Source organism: Nelumbo lutea, chromosome 6 (genome assembly GCF_056320005.1).
Source record: "Nelumbo lutea isolate HS-2025 chromosome 6, American lotus-T2T, whole genome shotgun sequence".
NCBI classification, from domain to species: domain Eukaryota; kingdom Viridiplantae; phylum Streptophyta; class Magnoliopsida; order Proteales; family Nelumbonaceae; genus Nelumbo; species Nelumbo lutea.
In genome coordinates, this window is record NC_142689.1 from 2,003,357 (window position 1) to 2,024,946 (window position 21,590).

Here is a 21,590-nt window from a genome sequence, read left to right on the forward strand (position 1 = left end):
GTCCCATTCTCAAAACATTAAAACCAAAAACAATTTCAAACTCTCAAACCAGTTCATAGGCACATTACATTAAAACGTATCGAAGGCGACCAGATGCTCTGGAATTCAAGGGCATCGTTTTATCCAAAACATGCCTTTAAATCCTAAGCTGTCCTTGAAATCAAGAGTTCCACAGTCCAATATCCTAGCACTTTCAATGACGGACGACGACGACGACTTTCAGAATCCCGTCGCTGCCATTTCTCGCACCCGGAATTTCAATATTTCATCATTCGGGAAACCCACCAGGACCAGTTCTTCACAACCTCTGAAGCCCTTTAATGGTACTCGCTCATCAAAGAAATCGAAGACTTCGATCGGTACTGGCAAAGAGAATGTCAGAATCACAAAAGGGATTGGTGAGATAAGAGGAATCAAGGCAAAAAATGTTTGCCATGAGGTTTCGACGGAGTCGAGAATATTGAAATCAATCATTGGTTACAGTTCTATTGAGCGCAATGAGGTAAAGGGCTCTGAATTTGAGATGGGTTGTTCGACAAGTTCAGTCGAGTCTAAGATGGTGGATTTAAGCAGGGATCTCTGTTCTGGGGATGATGATAGCATTCGGGTTGGAGTATCTGCTGAAAGCAATGACAGAACAAGAGATAAATCCGATAAAGGGTTAGTGTTTCCCTTAGTAGAAGCTCGTTTTCCTAGATCGAGCTTGAGTTCCATTTCTAGGTTTGATGATGGGTGCTTGAATGAAGGTGTGTTTGGGGAAACTTCGTGCAAAGTTGGAAAAGAATTCAAATTAGATGAAGGGTATTCATCAAATTCAACTGAACACAGATTCGCGTCGGGAACAGATTTCATCTCAACTGTCGATAATGGTTGTTCTGATGTGGACGATTGTGGGGATTTTGTGCCAGGTACACGGCTTAATGTGTTAATGAATTTATGTTCTGAGCTTGATGAGGATTTAAATTCAAATGGATATGTTTCTCGAGAAGATAATGGTGAAGGCGATAATGTGGTTGAGTGTCCGTTATGTGGACTTGACATTTCTGTTTTGAATGAGGTGCGACGACTTATCCACACCAATGATTGTCTCAATAATAAGGAAGCACAGCTGGTCCTCAAAGAAGATTGTTGTGTCATAGATGAAAAAAGGAAGTTACTAGGAAATGATTTTCCATCATATGGTGGCATTTTTACTGATCACGGTAAGGAAAAGGGGCTTAAATCCGAGACATGTTGTTCGTCTAACTCAATTGAGTTTAGCTTACCAGAATCAAGCACACAATACTCTTTCAGGGTAGATAGTGCTTGTAGTGTTAATGCTAGTCTTGGAGATAGTGTCTCAGCTGGAAGTGATGATAAATGGAAATGTAAATCAGATAAAGGTAGAATCTTGCCTTCAAATGAATCTTGGGCTATGGATTTGAACATGGATTGCAATTCTAGGGTGGATGACGAATGCTTGAAAGATGATATGTTCAATAATAGCGTTCCAGCTTGGTACAATGGGAAAAGGGGGTCCAAGTTGGAGACAGTTTATTTATCAAATTCCATTGAATCTAGATTGTTGGCATCAAGGACAGATAGCAGGTCTGTTGTTGATAAGTGTTGCTTGGATGAGGGCAATTGTGTGGATTTTGTTCCAGGTGATGATCAGGAAGATCAATCAAGTGATGGTCTATTTGAGTGTCCCTTATGTCAAAAGGACATTTCTGATTTAACTGAAGAACAACGGCAGCTTCACATCAACAATTGTCTTGACAAAGCGGAACAACAACAATTCTGCACTGATGATTGTCATGACAGATATGTAACTCAAAAGGTGACTCTCTGTCATTTTCCTTATATTCTAAATTTCTGATTAGATTCTATCATACTCTTTTGATTGGTAAGGTTAACTCCATCAGAAAAAAAGTGGTATGCACTTCAGTTGTTATAGATTCTATTTTTGTTCTATTTTAGAAAAAGGTTATCTGTCTTTATTTGAAGATGGGAGTTTGGAATAACCCATACACTTAAAACCAGGTGCTATGTCAGTGTTGGGTACCAAATTTCTATTGTAAGTTCGGTATCACTGTTAGGCGCCTTGTTCATGTTGTGTCTAGTGGATTTGCAACTTAGGTACCTGATTTGAAGATTTTCCACTGCAACCCTTTAAAAATTTAACAAGTGCTTATCCTATGCCCACCCAAGTTGCACCCCTAGTGTCTAGGTAACCTAGGAAATAACAGTTTCAGGGCTTCTTTCTTTCTAAATTTAAGGATTTGTCCTAATACCATTTATAATTATTTGTGTAAGTAACCATAAAAACAAACTGTAAGTTTCTATCCTAGAGGCTGCTGTTTGGTGCAATGGAAAATCTCAGGCTGACAAGCATGAAATGCTACTTTGTGCAAGACATGCCTAAGGTTAGGTCCATATCCAGTTTACTCCTGACCCTCCCAAGACCCTAGATATCTGGGATCAACATTAGGAAATGTAGGGCTGCAATTTGGGCAGGGTTGAGCATTTGCCAAAATTTTAGTGGGGCCAGCCTGTGTAAATTCTTCAAGTCAGACACCTGACTTGCACCCCTAGGGCAATGTCTCTTTCGTGTGTGTGTCTCTCTCTCCTGAGAGCCTCTTATTCCAACTTTTGTTATAGTATTCTAAATTAAGTTATCAACCTTTACTTAACATGGTTTTATAGTAAGCGTTAACTTATAATGGTTTGAAATCTGAAGTCATTGAGATGTTGGTTATGCACTTCTATATAAGGCATGCAAAAGATGTTGATTACTGCAATTGAACAATGTAATGTTACCAAGCAGGATAGTTTCACCTTTTACCTTTGTCTGAGAATGTTAAAGAAGATGCCAAAAAACAAGAATGTCAAAGTAGAAAGCAACAGATCATGCTATTAGACATTGTGGATATTTTTTCCTTTTAACATTTTTTTTTGAATGGAAGATGGGGCCATGGGAGTATCTTGCTTGTTTGTTAGTTGGAGAGATAGGATTCGTCTAGCTGTGTATGTTTTTGTTAAATTGTTGAGTATTATGTGTGTATATAATATATATATATATACATTGCTGACATGTATTATCCATTGTATGGAGTGATATTACATTTCAATGTTCTGAACCTGCATTGTTCATTTTCTTCATGTGGACCTGCAATTTTTCCTTGTGATGTTATATTGTTATATAGACTTAATGTCCATAAAATTCTAAATTGACCTATACCATACAAGCATGAGGTATACATCAATATGCCTTCCAAATGTTACTTTGCATTTATGAATTATGACTGCACACTGTGGAGGTTAGCTCTAAGTGGCAGTTTACCATACCAGCATTATATTTTTGTTTTACAAGCATCTTGGACCCTTGGACATTACAACTAAATCTGACAATTTTTCATGTTTCCAATATGATGCCATTTTTGGGATGTAAATGGTTGATGGCATGAAACCCAGATCTTCTTGCAGGTTGTTCCTCCCAGTGATGGCATGGAATCTAGACCTCCTGGCAAGCCAGTTGATGTTTCCCCGGTTCTAGAGTGGCTACAGAGGCTGGGCCTATCAAGATATGAAGAAGCTTTTGTCAAGGAAGAGATTGATTGGGACACCTTGCAGTGGTTAACAGAAGAGGTAAGCTTCATTCTTTTCTGATATGTTGTGTGTATGACCAGTGTTGTATGAACATGTCCACAGGAATCAGAAGCTGTTCCATGTCCTGGAGTCTGACTTGGCAAGGAGAAATATCATGGACCCACAAACATGTTTATAGAGAGCTATAAACTATTTAAATAATCCATACTTTTTCAAATTCGAACATTATATGCATATAAGTAAAGGACTAGAACTTTGTCTTTGTTACTTAATAATGGTTTCTAGAAAAATGGGTTCATGTGCATGGTTATGTCAAATAAGCAAGTTGATAAAGGAAAATATTATGTTTAAGTGTCCATCAAGAATCTATGGAGTGTTGGAATCCTATGTGTGTCTGACATGGACACTTCATCCACTTTGGAGGGTCCATGCAACAGTGTACACTGTACAATTCGATAAGGAACGCTGCATGAATTTGATTCAGAGAACAAGGTGCTGAGTTTTCTGATTACCACAGATTTATTCAACCAACAATCAAAAGCTGTCATTTTAAATTTTCTTTTTTGAGAAACTTTATGATAGATAATATTTGATGTATTTATTATGCTTGATTTTTCTGATAGATATTATTTTAATAAAAGTACTTTATTAGAAGTTTAAGGGATTATAGCAGTTAAGGGCAACTTTTGGCCCTTAATATCAATAAAAGTAATATATTTAAAAAATGTTCAAAAATGGGTTAACTTTTTAAAAATAATATCAGTTAAGGGCAAAAACACTGTTCGTCTTCTTCCTCTTGCAATCCATTCACCGGCGCCACCGTCCACCACCGCCTCCAGCAATGCCTCCGCCTATCTCCACCACCTCGTCCTCCACCTCCAACAACGTTGCTGGAGGTGGGGGGAGGCAGAGGCGGTGGCGGCGCTGGTGGTCATTCCTCTGCCCAACGCTGCCACCTCCGCCTTCGTCTTCGGCAACGTTGTCGGAGACGGAGGCGGAGGTGGGCGGGGGCGGCGTTGGGTAGAGGAATGACCACCAGCACCACTGCTTCTGCCCACCTCCGGGAACATTGTCGGAGGCGGAGGCAGAGATAGGCAGAGTCATTGCCGGAGGCGGCGGTGGACGGTGACGGACAGCGGTGCCAGTGAATGGATTGCAAGAGGAAGAAGATGAACTATGTTTTTGCCCTTAACTGATATTATTTTAAAAAGTTAACCCATTTTTTATTTTTTTTAAATATATTACTTTTATTGATATTAAGGGCCAAAAGTTGCCCCTAACTGCTATAATCCTTTTTTTTTTCCTGAAAATAAAGGATTTTATCTAGGGGTTAGATGTATACCTGAAAATGTGTTCTTCCAGAGAAAATTGCTTGCCTGCATTCAGTTATGTTTGCACCTAGAGCTGTGGTTTGTTTACTTACATAGTTGCTATCTACTCATAGCCAGTGTTTGGAGAACTGGACTGGGCTTTGAACTGGAAAGGTGTCTAGTTCCAAGTTTTCCAGTTCAATTAGGTTGTCTCGTTTTCAAAACATTGCCTGTTGCATAATTTCCTTCTCATTTTGTGTACCAGATTGCTGTTGTGATTAATCTAATCCCATCTTATCAATATTATTGCTGCAGGACCTACTCAGTATAGGTGTTACTGCACTTGGCCCTAGAAAGAAGATTGTGAATGCCCTTAATGAACTTAGAAATGGAAGCACAAGTGGGGAAGACATACACGCTGGTGATTCTTCTAGAATTACACCTAAGGATACCAGTAAGCTTGCTGGGAATAAGTTAATTACCGAATATTTTCCAGGTTCTTCTATTAATAGGCCAAGACAATGTGCACTCATCAAAGGTAACCATAAGTTAGAAAGAAGCAATAAAGATTCTGGTCTTGGAAAGATCTCAGTCAGAAATCACAACAAGAATGGAAAGCTAAGAGATCTTCCTTCTTGGTGTTGCATACCTGGAACACCTTTCCTAGTGGTATAATGCCCTTTCATCTAAATGCTCTTTTGGTTGCCATTCTATATGTTTAACACACTTGTGATTTGTTGTAAGATTCTTCGTTTTCCTTTTTTTTTTTTGCTTTTGTAATGTTATGATCATTGTTGTATAATGTTTAGCATGATGGGACAATGAACACTATGTCATGGAACCTATGTCCAATATTTTAACATTAAAACTTTACATGGGTTTCACCTGATGGTAACAGTCACTTCAAAGTTGTTTTTTAGCAAATTGTTGGTAAGAAAAAATAACAAATGATAAAAAAACAACAAAGGACCTATTATCTTTCTGTTCAAGGTAACCATATTTTGTAGCTTGAAGCAATATTTTTTTTCCCAGATTACAATAAATTCTTAACCTCTTGCTTTCTTCTAATTAAATTCCAACTTTATACTATTGGTGATCATTCTATTGGATTTTAAATCATAGGAGTGAATGAATTGCACCATTGAATCTTCATACAACATTTTTGACATAGTTGTTTTTCTATTTTCAATATTTGCATAATTTATTTTTCATTTTGAACCTTACCATTGCAGACTTCAATTCTAAGACCTGGCATTGATCATGCAGGATGCTTTTCGGTATTTAAGAAGTGATTGTTCCCACTGGTTTCTGACTCATTTCCATATAGATCGTAAGTAAATTATACCATGGGTAATCCAAACATTATTTTCTTGGTTATTGCACCATTCATTTTTCCACTTATTTTTTGGGGTTTTTCGAGGACCTTGATTAATATGTAGGAATACATTGGTAATCCAATTAGTGAATCTTGATGCCTATTCATCTACTAACTTTTTCTTTGCATTACTTGCTTTAACTTTTGAAATTTAGATCCATCATATCTTCGTCTTTTTTTTTTCTATTCTTTTTATAATGAAGATTTATATTTGTTATTAAAAAAGAAGTGTTGTCCATGAGAAGGTCATACTACACCATGTATATAATATGGCACCAAGTTTTTTGCCTGTCATGTTGTGAACATCCCATTGAGATTGGGTGTCACTTCATGGCTATGAGAGGAGCTGCCACCCATCAACAACTTGAGCAAGGGAGTGATGGGCCTCCCAAGTATGAAACAAAGAAAAAAAATAGTTGACTCCTAAACCAAGATTAAGGCATGATTCTAGGCATCCAAGGGAGGGAGAGGGAAGGTATGAAGCACCCCTTTCCCCTTCTTATCTTGTGCATGCCAATTCTAATGAACACTAAAAAACATAAGGATTTCTCCTATCTTTCAAATTAGAATTGATGGAATATTATCTTCCATGTTCCAATCCCCTCTTTCCCTCTTTCTGGCTGTGGGAAGCCCTTAGAGGAGCAAAGGGACGAGTGCCTACACATCCATCCCCTCTTTATCCAAGACTTCCAACAATCTTACTTGAGGGGGGAAAGGGATTGTATCATAGGGAGCACACTACTTGTGGACTTCCTGTCAAATTGGGTTCAAGAGTCTAAAATCAACATAAGGAATGCAAAATTCAAACAATAAAAGCTAATAATAAAAAAAAAAGATAATTCTAATTCTTGAATCAAAGGATAAAGAAGCTACTCATGAGAAACCTACTAAAGACAAATGCAATCTTAGGTAGACATGCTAGAAAAAAAAAACATAATGCCCAATCCAAAGTAAGAGCAATATCCAAGAGAGATTAAGGAAGGATTCAATATGCATTAGTCTATTGGAAAACACCCAAATCACTAGGCATCCATAGGAAAGCCAAATTCAGGCTACCATTTTCAGTCATTCTTGAATGAAATAAACACAAAAAAAAAAGATAAAGATAAAGACAATATAAATCACTTAAATTCAGTTTAGACAATTTATCTATGAGAAAACATAATTAAGCAATGCAAAAGGAAGAAGAAAAAACCTAATTCTGGATAGGTTAATCCCAAGCCATTAGTTACTATATGGGTTGTACAATCAAAGGCTAGCTAGACTGTGGGCTTGTCGATAAGTCCTAGGGGCATGCCTTGTAAAATGTTTTGCCAGTAATCCTGGATTCAGTGTGAAAGGGGTAACCTTGTTGTGTTGAAACTGTTATCAAGAGCATTGAACCTTCATTGAGATCACCTGCGTTGACTCAAACTGGGGTAGTCACAAATCCAAGTGTCTTGAAAAGAGAGAGAGAGAGAGAGAGAGAGAGAGAGAGAGAGAGAGAGAGAGAGAGAGATCCAAGCTAGCACAGTGTGAGGCATTGTGAAACCCTAGTACTACGCCAGTCGATCAAAGAAAGGATTGGAGGCCATCCTCGGCCGTTTAATTTCCCAGTTGTCCCCATCATCTCTCTTATCGTTAGTCAACCCATTGAACTAATCAATCAGGCCTTTCCTTTGTTAAGCCAACCCGAATTCCTCAAGATGCACTTTGCAATGATTGAGAAAATAATTCATAAAAAAAGGAAGAGAAGAAAAAGAAGAAGAAAAAGAAGGGGAGAGAAGAAAAAGTACAAAGAAAAGAAAAGAAAGAACACAAAAAAGCAAAAAAGAGATGGTTTAGGAGTCAACTATTTCTTTTTCTTTGTTTCTTACTTGGGAGGCCCATCACTCCCTTGTTCAAGTTGTTGATGGGTGGTGGCTCATCTCATAGCCATGATGTGACATCCAATCTCAATGGGATGTTCACACATGTGATGGATCTTATCAAGAAAATCTAGGTAAATCTCATATCTTTGGATGATTATCACCAAGCCATCCTGAGTATCCTAAAAATCTAAGAATATATTGACTTATGTGTCGTTCACCATAGCTTTGACTGCCCAAAACATCAGAGTTTGGATGTTTGAGATGACAAAATGTGGTTTTCTATCCTTGTTATGGCTGCAAGTTTCCTATTATTTTCTTGCCTTTTCTTTGGCATTAAAGTTAGGGCTATAAGCAGGTCTGATTTCCAACGACATCTGAATCGTGAATCGTGATCCAATTATTAAAAGATAAAATTCAAATCTAATCGGATCTAGGGGTCTCTGGGTCTTGGATCATGTTTTGATCCTATTGGATTTTGGATTGAATTCGGATTTAATCTGAGTCCACTCCATGAAAGTTTGGGCAATAATCAGGTCTGATTCAGATTGGATCCAGTGACATCTGAATGTGATCCAATTGTTAAAAGCTTAAATCCAAATCCAATCAGATCTAGTGGTCTTGGATCATATTTTGATCCTATCAGATTTTGGTTTGAATTCATATTTAACCTGAGTCCATTTCATTATCTTTAAAAGGAAAAAAAAAACTAATCAGTTTTTAATTTATACATATGTAGTAAACTTATATAAATATAAAATACTGACTTTAGTAATTATAAACCTTATACAATTATACTTGTAAATATGTATACATGATATATCATATAAAATTTAGTCAAGCAAATAAAGTTTTTGATTGATTTCCTCTAGGGAGAAAGGAGGGATGCTTACCCACCAGATATTTTTACAAATGATTTTTTTTTTTTAAATCTTGACATCCAATTGGATTGGATGCAAATTTCAAAATCCGAATCCGATCTGATTATGTAAGTGGATCATCTGAATCCAAAGTAATCGAATCAGATCTCAGATCGTGCGTTCAATTAATGGACTCCATTGACATTCCTAATTAAAGCCACTTGGTTATTCAATTGAAGTGCAGTACTGTATTTCTTTGTGCAGATTATCAGGGCCTTACTAGAGGCTTCTGTTATGGGAAGATCTACTGCTCTTCAGTCACAGCACGAATTTTAAACCTGAAAATCGGGATTCCATGGGATAGATTGCAGATCTTACCGCTCAACCAGAAGATTAGCATAGCAGGTGTTGGTGTGACATGCTTGGATGCAAACCATTGCCCAGGTTCCATAATCATTCTCTTTGAACCACCAAATGGTAAGGTGGGTATCGTTCGTCTATTTTGGCTGGTTGCTGCCGCTCTATTTTTTTTTTTTAATTGTGTCCTTGTCATCTGGGGAAAATGATCCTGCTTACTTTTTGATTCAGACAGTTCTACACACAGGGGATTTTCGATTTAGCAAGGAAATGGAGAGCATGTGTGTTTTGCAGGGCTGCCCCATCCATACTCTTATCCTTGATACCACTTATTGTAACCCCCAGGTGAGTGAAAAGATATGTGTAGCTCTCATCAAACAATATATGCTTTCTGTTGGATAGAAGGTAGGAGCGATCATGGGCTGGACTGGTTGGGGCTTAGCACCCATGATAAGGGCTATCACCTGGGTCTAGGTCTAGCCTGACCTGCACACTGAGCCTGAAACATAAAGCTTTTGGGCCTATAACTTTCAATACATTATGTTAAATATTTAAATATATTAATTTTCTATTATAAGACAATATATGTATAAAATATATAGCTTGGAATTTTGTGGGCTGGGTTAGGCTTCCTGTGTGGACTAGAAATGGTCACCCCTATCTGAAGGTCCCTGACTCAGGCACAGTCAACATACTAGAAGTTGGAAAATATATTATTAAATATAATGGTGCAATTGAATTGAGCTTTAATCAAACTGTTCAGCCTCGAGTTCTATTAGGCTTGATTCAAGGTCAATTTATTCTAATTGAGTTTGAACCTTAGGGTAAGTTAGACTAGTTATTCGAACTTGAGTTTGACCAATAAAAGGTTCAGCTCAAAAGCTCACGAGTCTAGCTTGATTATATAACTATATATATATACAAATAAATATATTATACAATATAGAAATATTTTATAATATATAATATAATACAATATATTATATATTTTTAAAATATAGTTTTTGAGCTTTCAAACCTAACTCGAACTTGAACAGAGTAGTCTTTTAGTTGAACCGAGCCAAGACATCCCAAAGTTTGGCTCAATTACACCCCTAATTAAATACATTTTTTTTTTTAGCTCAGCCTGATGAGAAGACAGTTTTTAAGCCTCCAAGAGTGTATGTGAATTGATAGTGACTTTTATCTGTTAAATTAGGGAAAGAAGCTGCAGATTATCTAAAAAGGAACCATGCATGAATATTATGCCATTATTATTATGATTTTTTTATTAATTTCTGCTCCGGAATTATCTTCTTTAAAAGTGCAAGTCTTTCAATCCTTTATCACTACATCATTCCATCTCTCTTTTTGGCTGAACTGCTATATCTATTTCTCTTTATTACAAATGAATTTTTTGCACCTATTGGTGACCGATTTCTCTTGGATGATGGGAAAGAGGAAAATTATAAAAGTGAAAAGGAATTGATAGGTTTCCTATAAAAGAAAAAGGAATAATGGATTGGAAAGAAAGTCATTTGCCTCAAGTACCTATTTCTCTTTTATTTTAAAGTATGAATGAATACAATAAGAGGAAAATCACAGCTTGAGTTTCAAATTTCATCAAGCATCAAAGTATGAACCAAGAGTTGCAACGAAAAAAGAAGTATGTTCATTGAGCTAAATCTTTTAGAAAAAACAAAAGGAATGTGACCTCTCTTGTTAATGTTTTTCAAGAAACCATGTAACTTGCTAACTTTATTGATTCTAATATGTGTGAGGTTGCAAAATAATGGGAGGATAAGTTTTAAATCCTTTTTTTTATTGCAGTGGTTGGGAAAGCTTTTTCCTGGTAGTACCTAAGGTTAGAGGGGTAAGCCTTACCTAAATGATATACAAGCCTTTTATGCAAGTGCTCAATAACTCAGTATCTCAAACATTTATTTAATACTCTGTCACGAGCCATGCCTTTTAAAACAGACATGCAAGCACATGAAAATTCTATAGATGCTATGCTTGAAGGTTAGTCTTTTAAAAACAGGGTCATTATGTAAAATTCAATTATATTTTATTTTTGATAAATATTTCAAGTATAGTTTATTACTTTGGTAAGCTATTCCTTGTGAAGGTTTGAGAAGCTGTAGGTTTACCCTGAATTGTGATTCCATGCAGTATGACTTTCCAAAACAAGAAGCTGTGATACAGTTTGTTATTGATGCCATCCAAGCTGAGGCTTTCCACCCAAAAACTCTATTTCTGATTGGTAGCTATACAATTGGTAAACTCCCTTCTATATTTCTTAAGGTTCAATCAAATTTCTAGTTCCTGTACTGTTACTAGAATTTGATGTATTAATGATATCAACCCCCCCCCCCCCCCCCATTCCAACAATTTGAATTACCACTCTCATTTGTCTTTGCTTGCCAACAAAGGGAAAGAAAGGCTGTTCTTGGAGGTAGCTCGTGTACTTCGTAAGAAGGTGTATGTTGGGTCAGCAAAGTTACGCCTTCTTGAATGCTTGGGACTTCCTGAGGAAGACATGCAGTGGTTTACTGTAAATGAACAGGAGAGTCACATACATGTCGTGCCAATGTGGACAATTGCAAGCTTCAAGCGAATGAAACATATATGCAATCAATACTCGGTGAGGCATGCACGTTCTTTATTTCATACTTCAAACAAAGATTCTAAATATGATAGGGCCTTTTTGATAACAAGGAAAATTGTCTTCTTTTTAATAAATGGTAAATTCCATTTAGTCAAAAAGAGGGAGAAGTTCCCCTAGATACAGGAAAAAGAAAGCAGAAGCAAAGGAGAAAAAAAGACACAAAGGTAAGAAAACAAAACTAAAAAGCAACATTAAACTACTGCACCCCCATAGAACAATCAAAAAACGATAGTCCTATTGCCTCTTAAACTGATCCTCTTTGAACCCTCAAACACCTCGAGGGAAGTTGTCCATTGCATGAGGTTGTCTTCTATAGCCCCTGCTGAAGAATGCTTCCCTTCAACCATTTTGGAGCTTCCCTTCAACTGATGCCATTCTATCAGAATCTACCCCACTTCCTGAGCCAACAGCAGATGAAAAAGAATCATACCATTGGGCATCTTTCTTGCTTTCAGTGCAACCACCATACCATATTGCATGCACAAGTTTGCTTGATTTCTTCTAGGTGGAAAGGAGATATGCCTTAACCACTGGGCATTATTTCAAGTGATTTTTCCTCTTGACATCCCCCACCCCAATCAGACACTGTGTAGGTGGTCATCCTCCTGGCTGCTACATTATTAAGCCTCTCTCTCCCCTTCTTTCCATTTATGTTTTATTTTTATTTATTTATTTACTTACTTTAAATTCTTTAGATCCTTTTTTTATTTTATCTAATTCACATATATGCTGCTCATATCAGGGTAGGTTCAATCCTATTGTTGCATTCTCTCCTACTGGTTGGACATATGGTAAAGGAAAGAAGAAAACTCCCGGGAGAAGGTGGCAGCAGGGTACCATTATCAGGTGATGCTCTTAGTTTATCTTATTTCCTTCAGTCTAAGGTTGAATCTGTTAGAATGCCAAGGTTTCTTTAATAGTCAACATTTTACTAATTTACTTGTCTTTCCGGTGCATGTGCACTCCCATTTTTGCCTAGTATTGTATGTTATGAGAGTCCGGATCACCTGCCCACAGAACTCTACCCACGCCTACCCACAATACACTATCCCTCGTGAATTGGGAACATCTCCCCCTGCATAATACTATGCGAGGATGAGATGTTCTCCATTTGTGGCTCCAATAAACGTGGGCAGAGTTCTCGTGGGCAGGAGATCCGGACTCATGTTATGAGGGCAAGCATATGCATTTATCTATGTTTACGTACCTGAGAGTTGATTGAACTTGTGGTCTGCTGTCACCCTTGTCCTTATAACATAAAATTGTTTATCCATGATATCAATATTGTTAGAGTTAGCTGAATGAGGGGTAGATTAGTCTTTTCAGTTAGTTTAAGTTATGTGCTTATGTGGCAGGTCTAATTAGACTTCCTGTCCCATATTTAAGTGGGGGTAATTAGTCATTGTACTTAATTAAAACCCCTAATCCATATTATGGTCGACTGGTGGGGTTTAGGCTACCAAGTTCGACTGATTTGTTTTCTTCTTCTTCTGCTCTTTCTCCTTCACTCTCTTCTAGTTCGAACTGTTGAAGCTATTGAACAAACATGGTATCAGAGTAGGACATTGCTCTCTAAGCCTGCTTCTCTCTGATCATGACTCTTCCTTTTTTTTTTTTCTGGACCGAAAATGGAGAATACAGACTCGACCTAGGTCTGTGAACACTTACGGTCTTTCTTCCTCTGCTCAGAAGTTGATTGTTTTTCAAGAAAATAACTTCAGAATTAAGTGGATGGTCGACTGAAGCTCTCCATCGAGGTTGGTTACTTTTTTTTTTCTGTATTGTTGGTATTTCTAGGTTGAAAACCTTCAAAATTTGCTCAGACTGATCAGAATCTAAAGAACTAGGTTGTTTGTAGCCTTGGTTCTTGGCAAAAAAGTCCAAGGACAGGTTGTGTTTATAGTGACCGAATGGTGTAAGGGTATGTTTGACCCTTTTGTGTGGATTTGTAGATTCAAATCTGTAAGGTTTTGAAACCTTTGTTGGTCATGAGTGACCTGAATCAACTGACAGAGTACTACAGTGGTAGTAGTTGATGGTTTTGGACTTGTATTGCCCTTTGAAAAGGTCAGATAGGCCTGTGCCATGTGTGACAACTATGGTTGTGTGGTGGTGCTTGTGATGTTCACCCTCTATTGAGCAGTTTCAAGAGGGCTCGTATGTGGTTAGTTGAGTTGCTGAGTTACTGTCATTGTGATTTATGGTTCTGTGTAATCAATAGTGGTGTGAACAAGAACAAAAGTCTGTGTTTTTATGCTGGAAGGAGTGGCCGAATTGTCTACATCAATTTTCTGCCTTGTTATTGTTGTCTGAATGCTAGTTTACCTTTTGTTCTTTAATCTGAAATGGTCGCCGAACCTGTATGAAACATCAAGCTCTTAATCTGAAAGGTAGTTTACATCAGTGGTGATTGATTGTGACTGGTAACTGGGGATTCATGACAGCAATTGGAGATGGTTGTAGTGATCAGAAACCTAGTGTGATGATTCCCTCTAACTATCTAGGTGTGTAGATGACTTCAATTAAACTTAATGGTGAGAATTTTGCGCCATGGGCCAAGTCAATGGAAGTTGTTCTCAAGGCAAAGAGGAAAGTGAAGCATGTGAAGGAAGATAAACAATCAGTTGACTCTCTAGGGTTTGATGATTGGGAATAGGAAGATGCCCAAATCATGACATGGTTGTGGAGTAGTATGGAATAGGGTTGTTCATGGGTTGGGTTGGGTCGGTTTATTGGCATTTTTCCAACCGATCCGACCTGGTCAGTATACTTAGAAATGAAACCGAAACCAACCTAGTACTAAGTAAAATCGACCTAGTTGGTTTGAGTCAGTTTGGGTTGGTTTTGTGAATGATTTGATGGATGCTTGGAAATTAAAGATTTGATGGATTAAAGCTGGAATTTTATATATAATATGTATATTTTCGAAATAAAGCTGAAATATATATTTCCACAAATATATATCTAAAATATATATTAAAACTGAAATATATATATATATATAAGTCGGTTCAGGTCGGTTTGGTTTCAGTTTTCACACACGAAAACCGAAACCAAACTGAACCATCGGTTTGTGTTTTTTTGTAACCCAAAACCGACTAGTGTTGAAGAAAAATCAGCCAACTCGGGCTGGTCGGTTTAGTCAGTTTGGGTCTTGTTATGAACAACCCTAGTATGGAACCTAAAATAAGTACCAACTTTATGTTCTTAGATACAGGTAAGGACATATGGGAACATGCCAAGAAGCTTTGTTTTGGGCAAGATAATACTACAAGGGTATATCAGCTCTATCAGGAGTATTTTGATTTGCAACAAGGGAATAAAACCCTAGAAGAGTACTATGCCAGTATGAAAAACCTCATAAATGAACTCAATGTCTATCATCCCTTAACTCTGGATGTTAAGGTTCAACAACAACAGAGGGAGCAACTGGATGATAACTAGGTTCTTAGTGGGTCTAAATTCAGAGTATAAACCAGTTAGGGCCCAAATGTTGGGAGGCTCTACTCTTCCTACACTTGAGGAAGTATTTGCAAGGCTTCGCAGGATCACTTTAGGTTCTACAGAGAGTACCACTCTGTCTGATAGATTAGGATTTGTGGTAGCCAGAGGAGGTGGACGTGGTACTAGAGGGGGAGGACATTGATCTCGAGGAGGTCGTGACTTAGGGGGAGGCCGTGGTAAAGGAAATGGTAGCTCTACTAGGAAGTGTACACTACCCACTGTGGCAGGGAAGGACATTCAATGAATTTTTGTTATGATCTCCATGGCCCACTGCGCTGGTGGGGTTGATGTCAGTGATAACCAACAACCAGATCTCACACCTTCTACATCTACATCTGTTTTCGGGGAGGAGATGATGAGTATACCACGAGATGAGTATGAGAGGTTCCTTCAGGCTATTTCACAACATAATACAACCACCTTTGCTCACTCAGGTATAGCTTGTCTGGCGTCCAAACCCTTTCCCTGGATTATTGGCTCTGGAACCTTTGATCACATGACTGGGACTCCAGATGTGTTCTCTTCCCTCTTTGAAACTTCCACATCTCAAACTATTACCCTTGCCAATGGTTCCTCTTCTCCCATCAGTGGTGTTGGTAATGTTGACACGACTTCTCTTTCATTATCATCTGTTCTATCCTACTACCACCTTGGAATCTCCTTCAATTATTAAGTTTTGCACTCCAAGTTGATAAGCAATCTGTACCCCCTGTGCCACAGGTAGAAGTTCAGCCCTTACAGAGTCTCCTATTACCACCGGTCCCAAAAAAGGGCAATGATGTTGCTGTTTCATTTCTCGGTACACCACCAATCCCAAACGGTCCTGGGTTACCCTGACTATTTCTGTCAAAGTTCAGCTTAACAAAACCCTCTACCGGCGGAGTCCAAGTTACTCGAACTCTAGGCTTCCTAGAGGAAGTGAGGGCAATTGCAGACCAATTCCTCATTAAATCCTCAAAGGAGTAATCATCAAAGAGCTTTAAGGATTTCACCACAAATTAATCATTGTAAAAATACATTCTTTGACCTCAAGAATGCTTCTTTCCTTCTCCTAAAAAATTCTGGAATTTCTCTATTCCCAAATAGTCCAAAGGAGAGTTGCTCTTATACACTTCAACATAATTCTCCCTCTTCCTGTGGTCCACACAAAGGTAGATGGGGAAAACAACAAATTTACCTCAGTTGGCAAGTTCCACCTGCACTCAAACAAATCAAATACCCAATTCCAACCACTCACATACATTAAAATTAGTAATTCATCCTTATACATTGCCAATCACTCACAAAAAGAGTGCTGACCCCAATCAAACTAGAAATTTACAATACAGCCCAGAAAAAGTTCTCCCTGAAGGCCCCCTGTTTTGCCAAACCATCAACCACAGAGTTGGCTGATCTCCTTACCCATTTGAAGATTATCCCAACCTCCCTTGCTAAGCACAGTATTTCCCTTATCTATTGTCTTAAAGTCCATATACCCAGATTTTTTGTCTACAGCCATCCTGTCAATAGTTTAGAATCTCCCTCCACCTCAAAGTTCTGAAATCCCCATTGCTTAGCCAATCTCAAGACCTGTCATAGAGCCATAATTTCAGTTCTAAGAGAGTCTCTCACACCTATGTGACCAGAATATAGTGCCATTAGTCTGCCCTCCCCATCCTTGAAGACTCCCCCAACTCCAGAGTGTCCTGGATTACCCAAGGAGCTTCCATCAAAGTTTAATTTTACCCTTTGTTGTGCTGCAGGAGTCCAATAATTTGAAACACAGACTATCTAGTTGAAAAGTTTGCCACTGCTGACCACCCCCTTAGTATATCATCCATTCAAAAGTCTTTGAACAAGTCAATAACTTTCAACTAGTGTATAGTTTTAATGGCTATACAATCAATGACTTGTTCTTTTGATCTTTGTACCCCTTGGAAGATTCTATTATTCCTTTCCTCCCATATAGACCAAAGGATGACTGCTCTTGTTGCCCTCCACTTCACTTTACCCCTTTTCTTTGATAGTGAGAAGAAACTTGGGTAAAAAATGCTTACCACATCCAGAGGAGGGGTCCACCTACAGCCAAATAGGGAGGAGAACCAATTCCACACAGAGGAAGCAAATGAACAAGATATTAAAAGGTGTGCAATTGTCAAACCATTTCCCAAACAAAGGCAACAAGCATGAGGAGAGAGGTAGTGATTCAGCCTCCTTGTAATTTATCCATAGTATTGATTTTCTAGAGCACCACCTCCCAACAAAAGGCTCTTATTTTTGGGGGTACAGGATTACACTAGACTTCCTTTGTAGGGAAAGAAACTACAGGGTTTGAGGAGTGAAGGAGGGTAGAGTACAAGGAAGCACAGGTAAAAGAGCTAGGGGAACATCGAATAAATCCTACTGTCCTGACAAGAAGGGTCCAAGAAAGCACTGCTAAGAAAGGCAATGAGATCATCTTCTATGCCCAATTCATATTCCCTTAATCCCAAATTCCATGAGTTTACATGAACACACTAAGAAAGACAATGAGATCATCTACTATGCCCAATTCATATTCCCTTAACCCTCTCCTTAATCCCAAATTCCATGAGTTTACATCAACACACATAGAAGAAATCACACTCCCTTTGTTGAGGGATAAGGAGTAGATAGGTGGAAAGCTGTCTTTAAGAGGAGTATCCCCAAGCCAAACATCTTCCTAGAAATGCACTCTATTGCCAGCACAAACATCATACTTGATATAGAAGAGGAAGGAAGGTAGCAAGCTGTGGATTGCTTTCCAAGGAGATGCCCTTGATGCCTTAGGATCAAGACCAGCATCCCATCCGTTGTCTGCCATACCATGGATACTTACAATTACATTATGCCACAAATTTTCTTGTTCCATAGGAAACCTCCATAACCATTTGCCCAACGGTGCCAAGTTCTTGAGTTTGATATTTCCTATCCCTAAACCTCCACTATCCTTGCTCCTTGACACCATCTCCCACTTTACCAAATGATCATTTTTTGTATCCCCTAGCTCCCACAAAAAACCCCTCATAAAATTTTTCAATTTTTGGCCACTTTTGTGGGGGTCTTAAAGGTAGAAAGTTAGTAAACCGACAAATTAATCAAGGTTATTAGAGTTATCCTACCCCCTAAAGAGAGATAATTTCGCTTCCATCCTGCAAGCCTTTTTATGAACCTTCCCACTATTAGATCCCAAAATCTATCAGAATTTAGGTTCTCTCCCAAGGGTAGTTCCAGATATTGTAGAGGCCAATTTCCTATTTCATAACCCAACATTCTAGCTAGTAGCTAGGTTTTCTACCTCCCCTCTCTCTTTATTTAAACTTGCAACACAACTCTTGTTCCAATTTACTTTGAGATTGGAAACCCTTTCAAAGTGTGTCACCAACCTTTGTAGGTTGGTCATTTCCTCCCTTTCCCCTTCATAGAAGATAATATCATATGCAAATTGTAGATGGGTAACCACCGCATTATTCCTCCCAACTCTCCCTTGAAATCAGGTCACTAAACACATCCGCTATTAGAGTAAAGAAGATGGGAGACAGGGGATCACCTTGTCGAAGGCCTTTAATAGTTGGAAAGAAATCTCTAGCTACTTCATTGACCAATATGGAATAATGACAGGAGGAAATACAACCCTTTATCCATTTACACCATTTTGCTCCAAAACTTCTTAGACTCAAAACTTCTAGAAGAAAATCCCAGTCCACCAAATCATAAGTTTTCTCCAGGTCCAATTTACAAACTAGGCCTTTTTCCTTTCTCCTTTTCCTGAACTCCACACACTCATTAGCAATGAGGATTTGGTCTATTATTTGTCTTCTAAACACAAAAGCCCCTTGATTTGGAGAGATTAAAGAGGGAATGACTTTTTTAATTCTCTCAGCTAACACCTTGGAGACAATTTTATACATGCTACTTACAAGGCTTATGGGTCTAAAATCCTTTGGACGAGAGGCATCTACTTTCTTAGGGATTATGGCAATAAAAGTAGCGTTTGCCCCTGAGTTTGTGGGCAAAACCAAGGTGTTAGCTAGTTAGGTCTATTATGTTTGGAGGTTTGAAATCTGGCCTCCTACTGCTACTGCTACTACTACACAACTATTGCTCCTGCTGCTTCTTTTACTGCTACTGCTACTGCTACTGTTTAGTTGAGAATAGCACAATGGAAGAAAATGGATAGCATGCAAAATGAGATTAGTTATCTCCTTGGCTATTTGTTTATTCCTGAATTCAAATATATCTTTTGTTACAAAAAAAAAAAAAAAGACTAACATCTTTGTATTTACATTATAAGCAGAACTAATTTGCCTTTTTTCTTACTTGTAGGTATGAAGTCCCATATAGTGAGCACAGTAGCTTCACAGAACTAAGAGAGTTTGTTCGGCTTGTATCTCCTGACAGCATAATACCAAGCGTGAACAATGATGGCCCAGAGTCCGCTCATTCAATGGTTGCCCTTCTGAAGTCTTGACCTGAAGAGTGGACCATAAAAATCTGAGAGATTAGTTTTGAAAGAAATGGAGTTTTGTTTAGATTTATATTCTCCAATAACATTGGAAGCATTGTGTAGGAGGCTATTCTCAGAGCATGAGAACTTGTTTTAGTTCTCCATATGAGTTGAGTTCCAGACATTATTGATGGTGTATGAACCAGCAACCATGGTTCTAGAACCAACAAACCTCCCTTTTTGAAGTTTGAACACACCAATTTCTCATTTTCTAACCCAGAAAATATGGTTTTTTGATGTAAGCATGAAATGGAAGTTTAATGGTGTCTTACACAACAATAAAGCTCTAATCATATATATATATATATATATATATATATATATGTATGTGTGTGTGTGTGTGTGTTTGCTCAATAGTGATAGTATGATCAAAGTAGTGAACATATACAAATGAGCGCACAATCAATATTCACATATTATAGGAGACATGAAGAAAATAGCATCTTTGTATCGTCTGATTCCAAAAAAAAAAAAAAGCATTGCCATTTCCTAAAAAAGGGTAATTTTTTTAATCGTCCCCCTTTTAGAATTGTGAACTGATTGGTGAAATAGCAATGTGAGAGAGCCATATATATGGTGGTAATGGTGAAGACTGAAAAGGAGTTTAGCCATATATACGAGGAGATATTTTTTTTTCTTTTTTATTTTTTCTTGTCATGGAATTTTTTTTTGGAAGATAAACAGAATATATATTAAACTAAAGAGATATTTACAAACTGCTCCACTTTTGGGATCCCTTCAGGATAGGCGTCTTTTGGGATCCCTTCAGGATAGGCGTTACATTCAAAATAAGATGGAGGATGAGTTTTTGCCTGTTGGGATACCTTGTGAGTAGGAATATTAAAAGTACGGTTTATATGTTTAAACAAAACAGTAAAATGAAGATTGGAAATTAAAAACTTGGTTCTTTGCAAAAGCCATCGGCAGAACCAAGGTAATAGAGAGTCCTTTTGAAGAGCTTGGATTACTAGAAGATTGTCTGAGCAAATACAGATGTTCCTTTCATTCCATTCTTGAAGTTTCAAAAAGACCTGCAACACTGCAAAGAGTTCAACGTGATCAATGGCAGTAGGTTGAGATGTTCTTCCTTCAATAACTTTTAAGTATTGAAGATTTGTATTCAAGATTACAATTCCAAATGTAAAAGAAGAGTTAGAAAGTTTGCCTGCATCAATGAAAATGATTAGATCAATAAAACAATTGAGAGAAAGATTTAAAATATTGTTATGAGAGGTAGAGGACAAAGAATTTTCCATAGCAGTGGATTGAGAAGATTTTTGAAAAATTTTGTTAATTGTAGATAGGATGTGCATAGGAAGGATCTGTTCATTTTCAAAAATCTTTCTATTTCTTGCAGCCCAGATGTAATAACAGGCAATTGCAAATCAATTTAAAATTTGGAGGAAAAGTTGATTATCTTGAATTTGGTTACAAAGATGATTAAAATAAGTTGCCCAAGAATCATGAGGAATAAGGCTTAGATCAATATTCCAAGGATTGCCAAAGAGGACAGAATGACCAAAGGAGTAATGAATAAAGGGATGATATGTTGTCTCTTCAAAATGGTTACAAAGTATACAAATTTTATCTGCAGGATC

The 21,590-nt window shown here is 37.8% G+C and overlaps 1 protein-coding gene across 3 annotated transcripts; it reads left to right on the forward strand.

The window, feature by feature from the left end:
- LOC148846775 (sterile alpha motif (SAM) domain-containing protein) lies at positions 1-20,234 on the forward strand. 3 transcript variants are annotated; one of them, XM_088952476.1, is made up of 10 exons: positions 1-1,819; positions 3,454-3,627; positions 5,214-5,567; positions 6,165-6,228; positions 9,245-9,462; positions 9,569-9,682; positions 11,489-11,594; positions 11,749-11,960; positions 12,727-12,830; positions 19,812-20,234. In XM_088952476.1, the coding sequence occupies exons 1-10, from the start codon at positions 131-133 to the stop codon at positions 19,954-19,956; spliced, it is 3,180 nt and encodes a 1,059-aa protein (XP_088808602.1). In that variant the 5' UTR covers positions 1-130; the 3' UTR covers positions 19,957-20,234. The 3 variants fall into 3 exon arrangements, 2 of the variants coding, with proteins under 2 accessions (XP_088808602.1, XP_088808603.1); XR_016101410.1 differs by having other exon boundaries at positions 18-1,819; positions 9,573-9,682; XM_088952477.1 differs by having other exon boundaries at positions 18-1,819; positions 3,466-3,627.
- Positions 20,235-21,590: the final 1,356 nt, after the last annotated feature.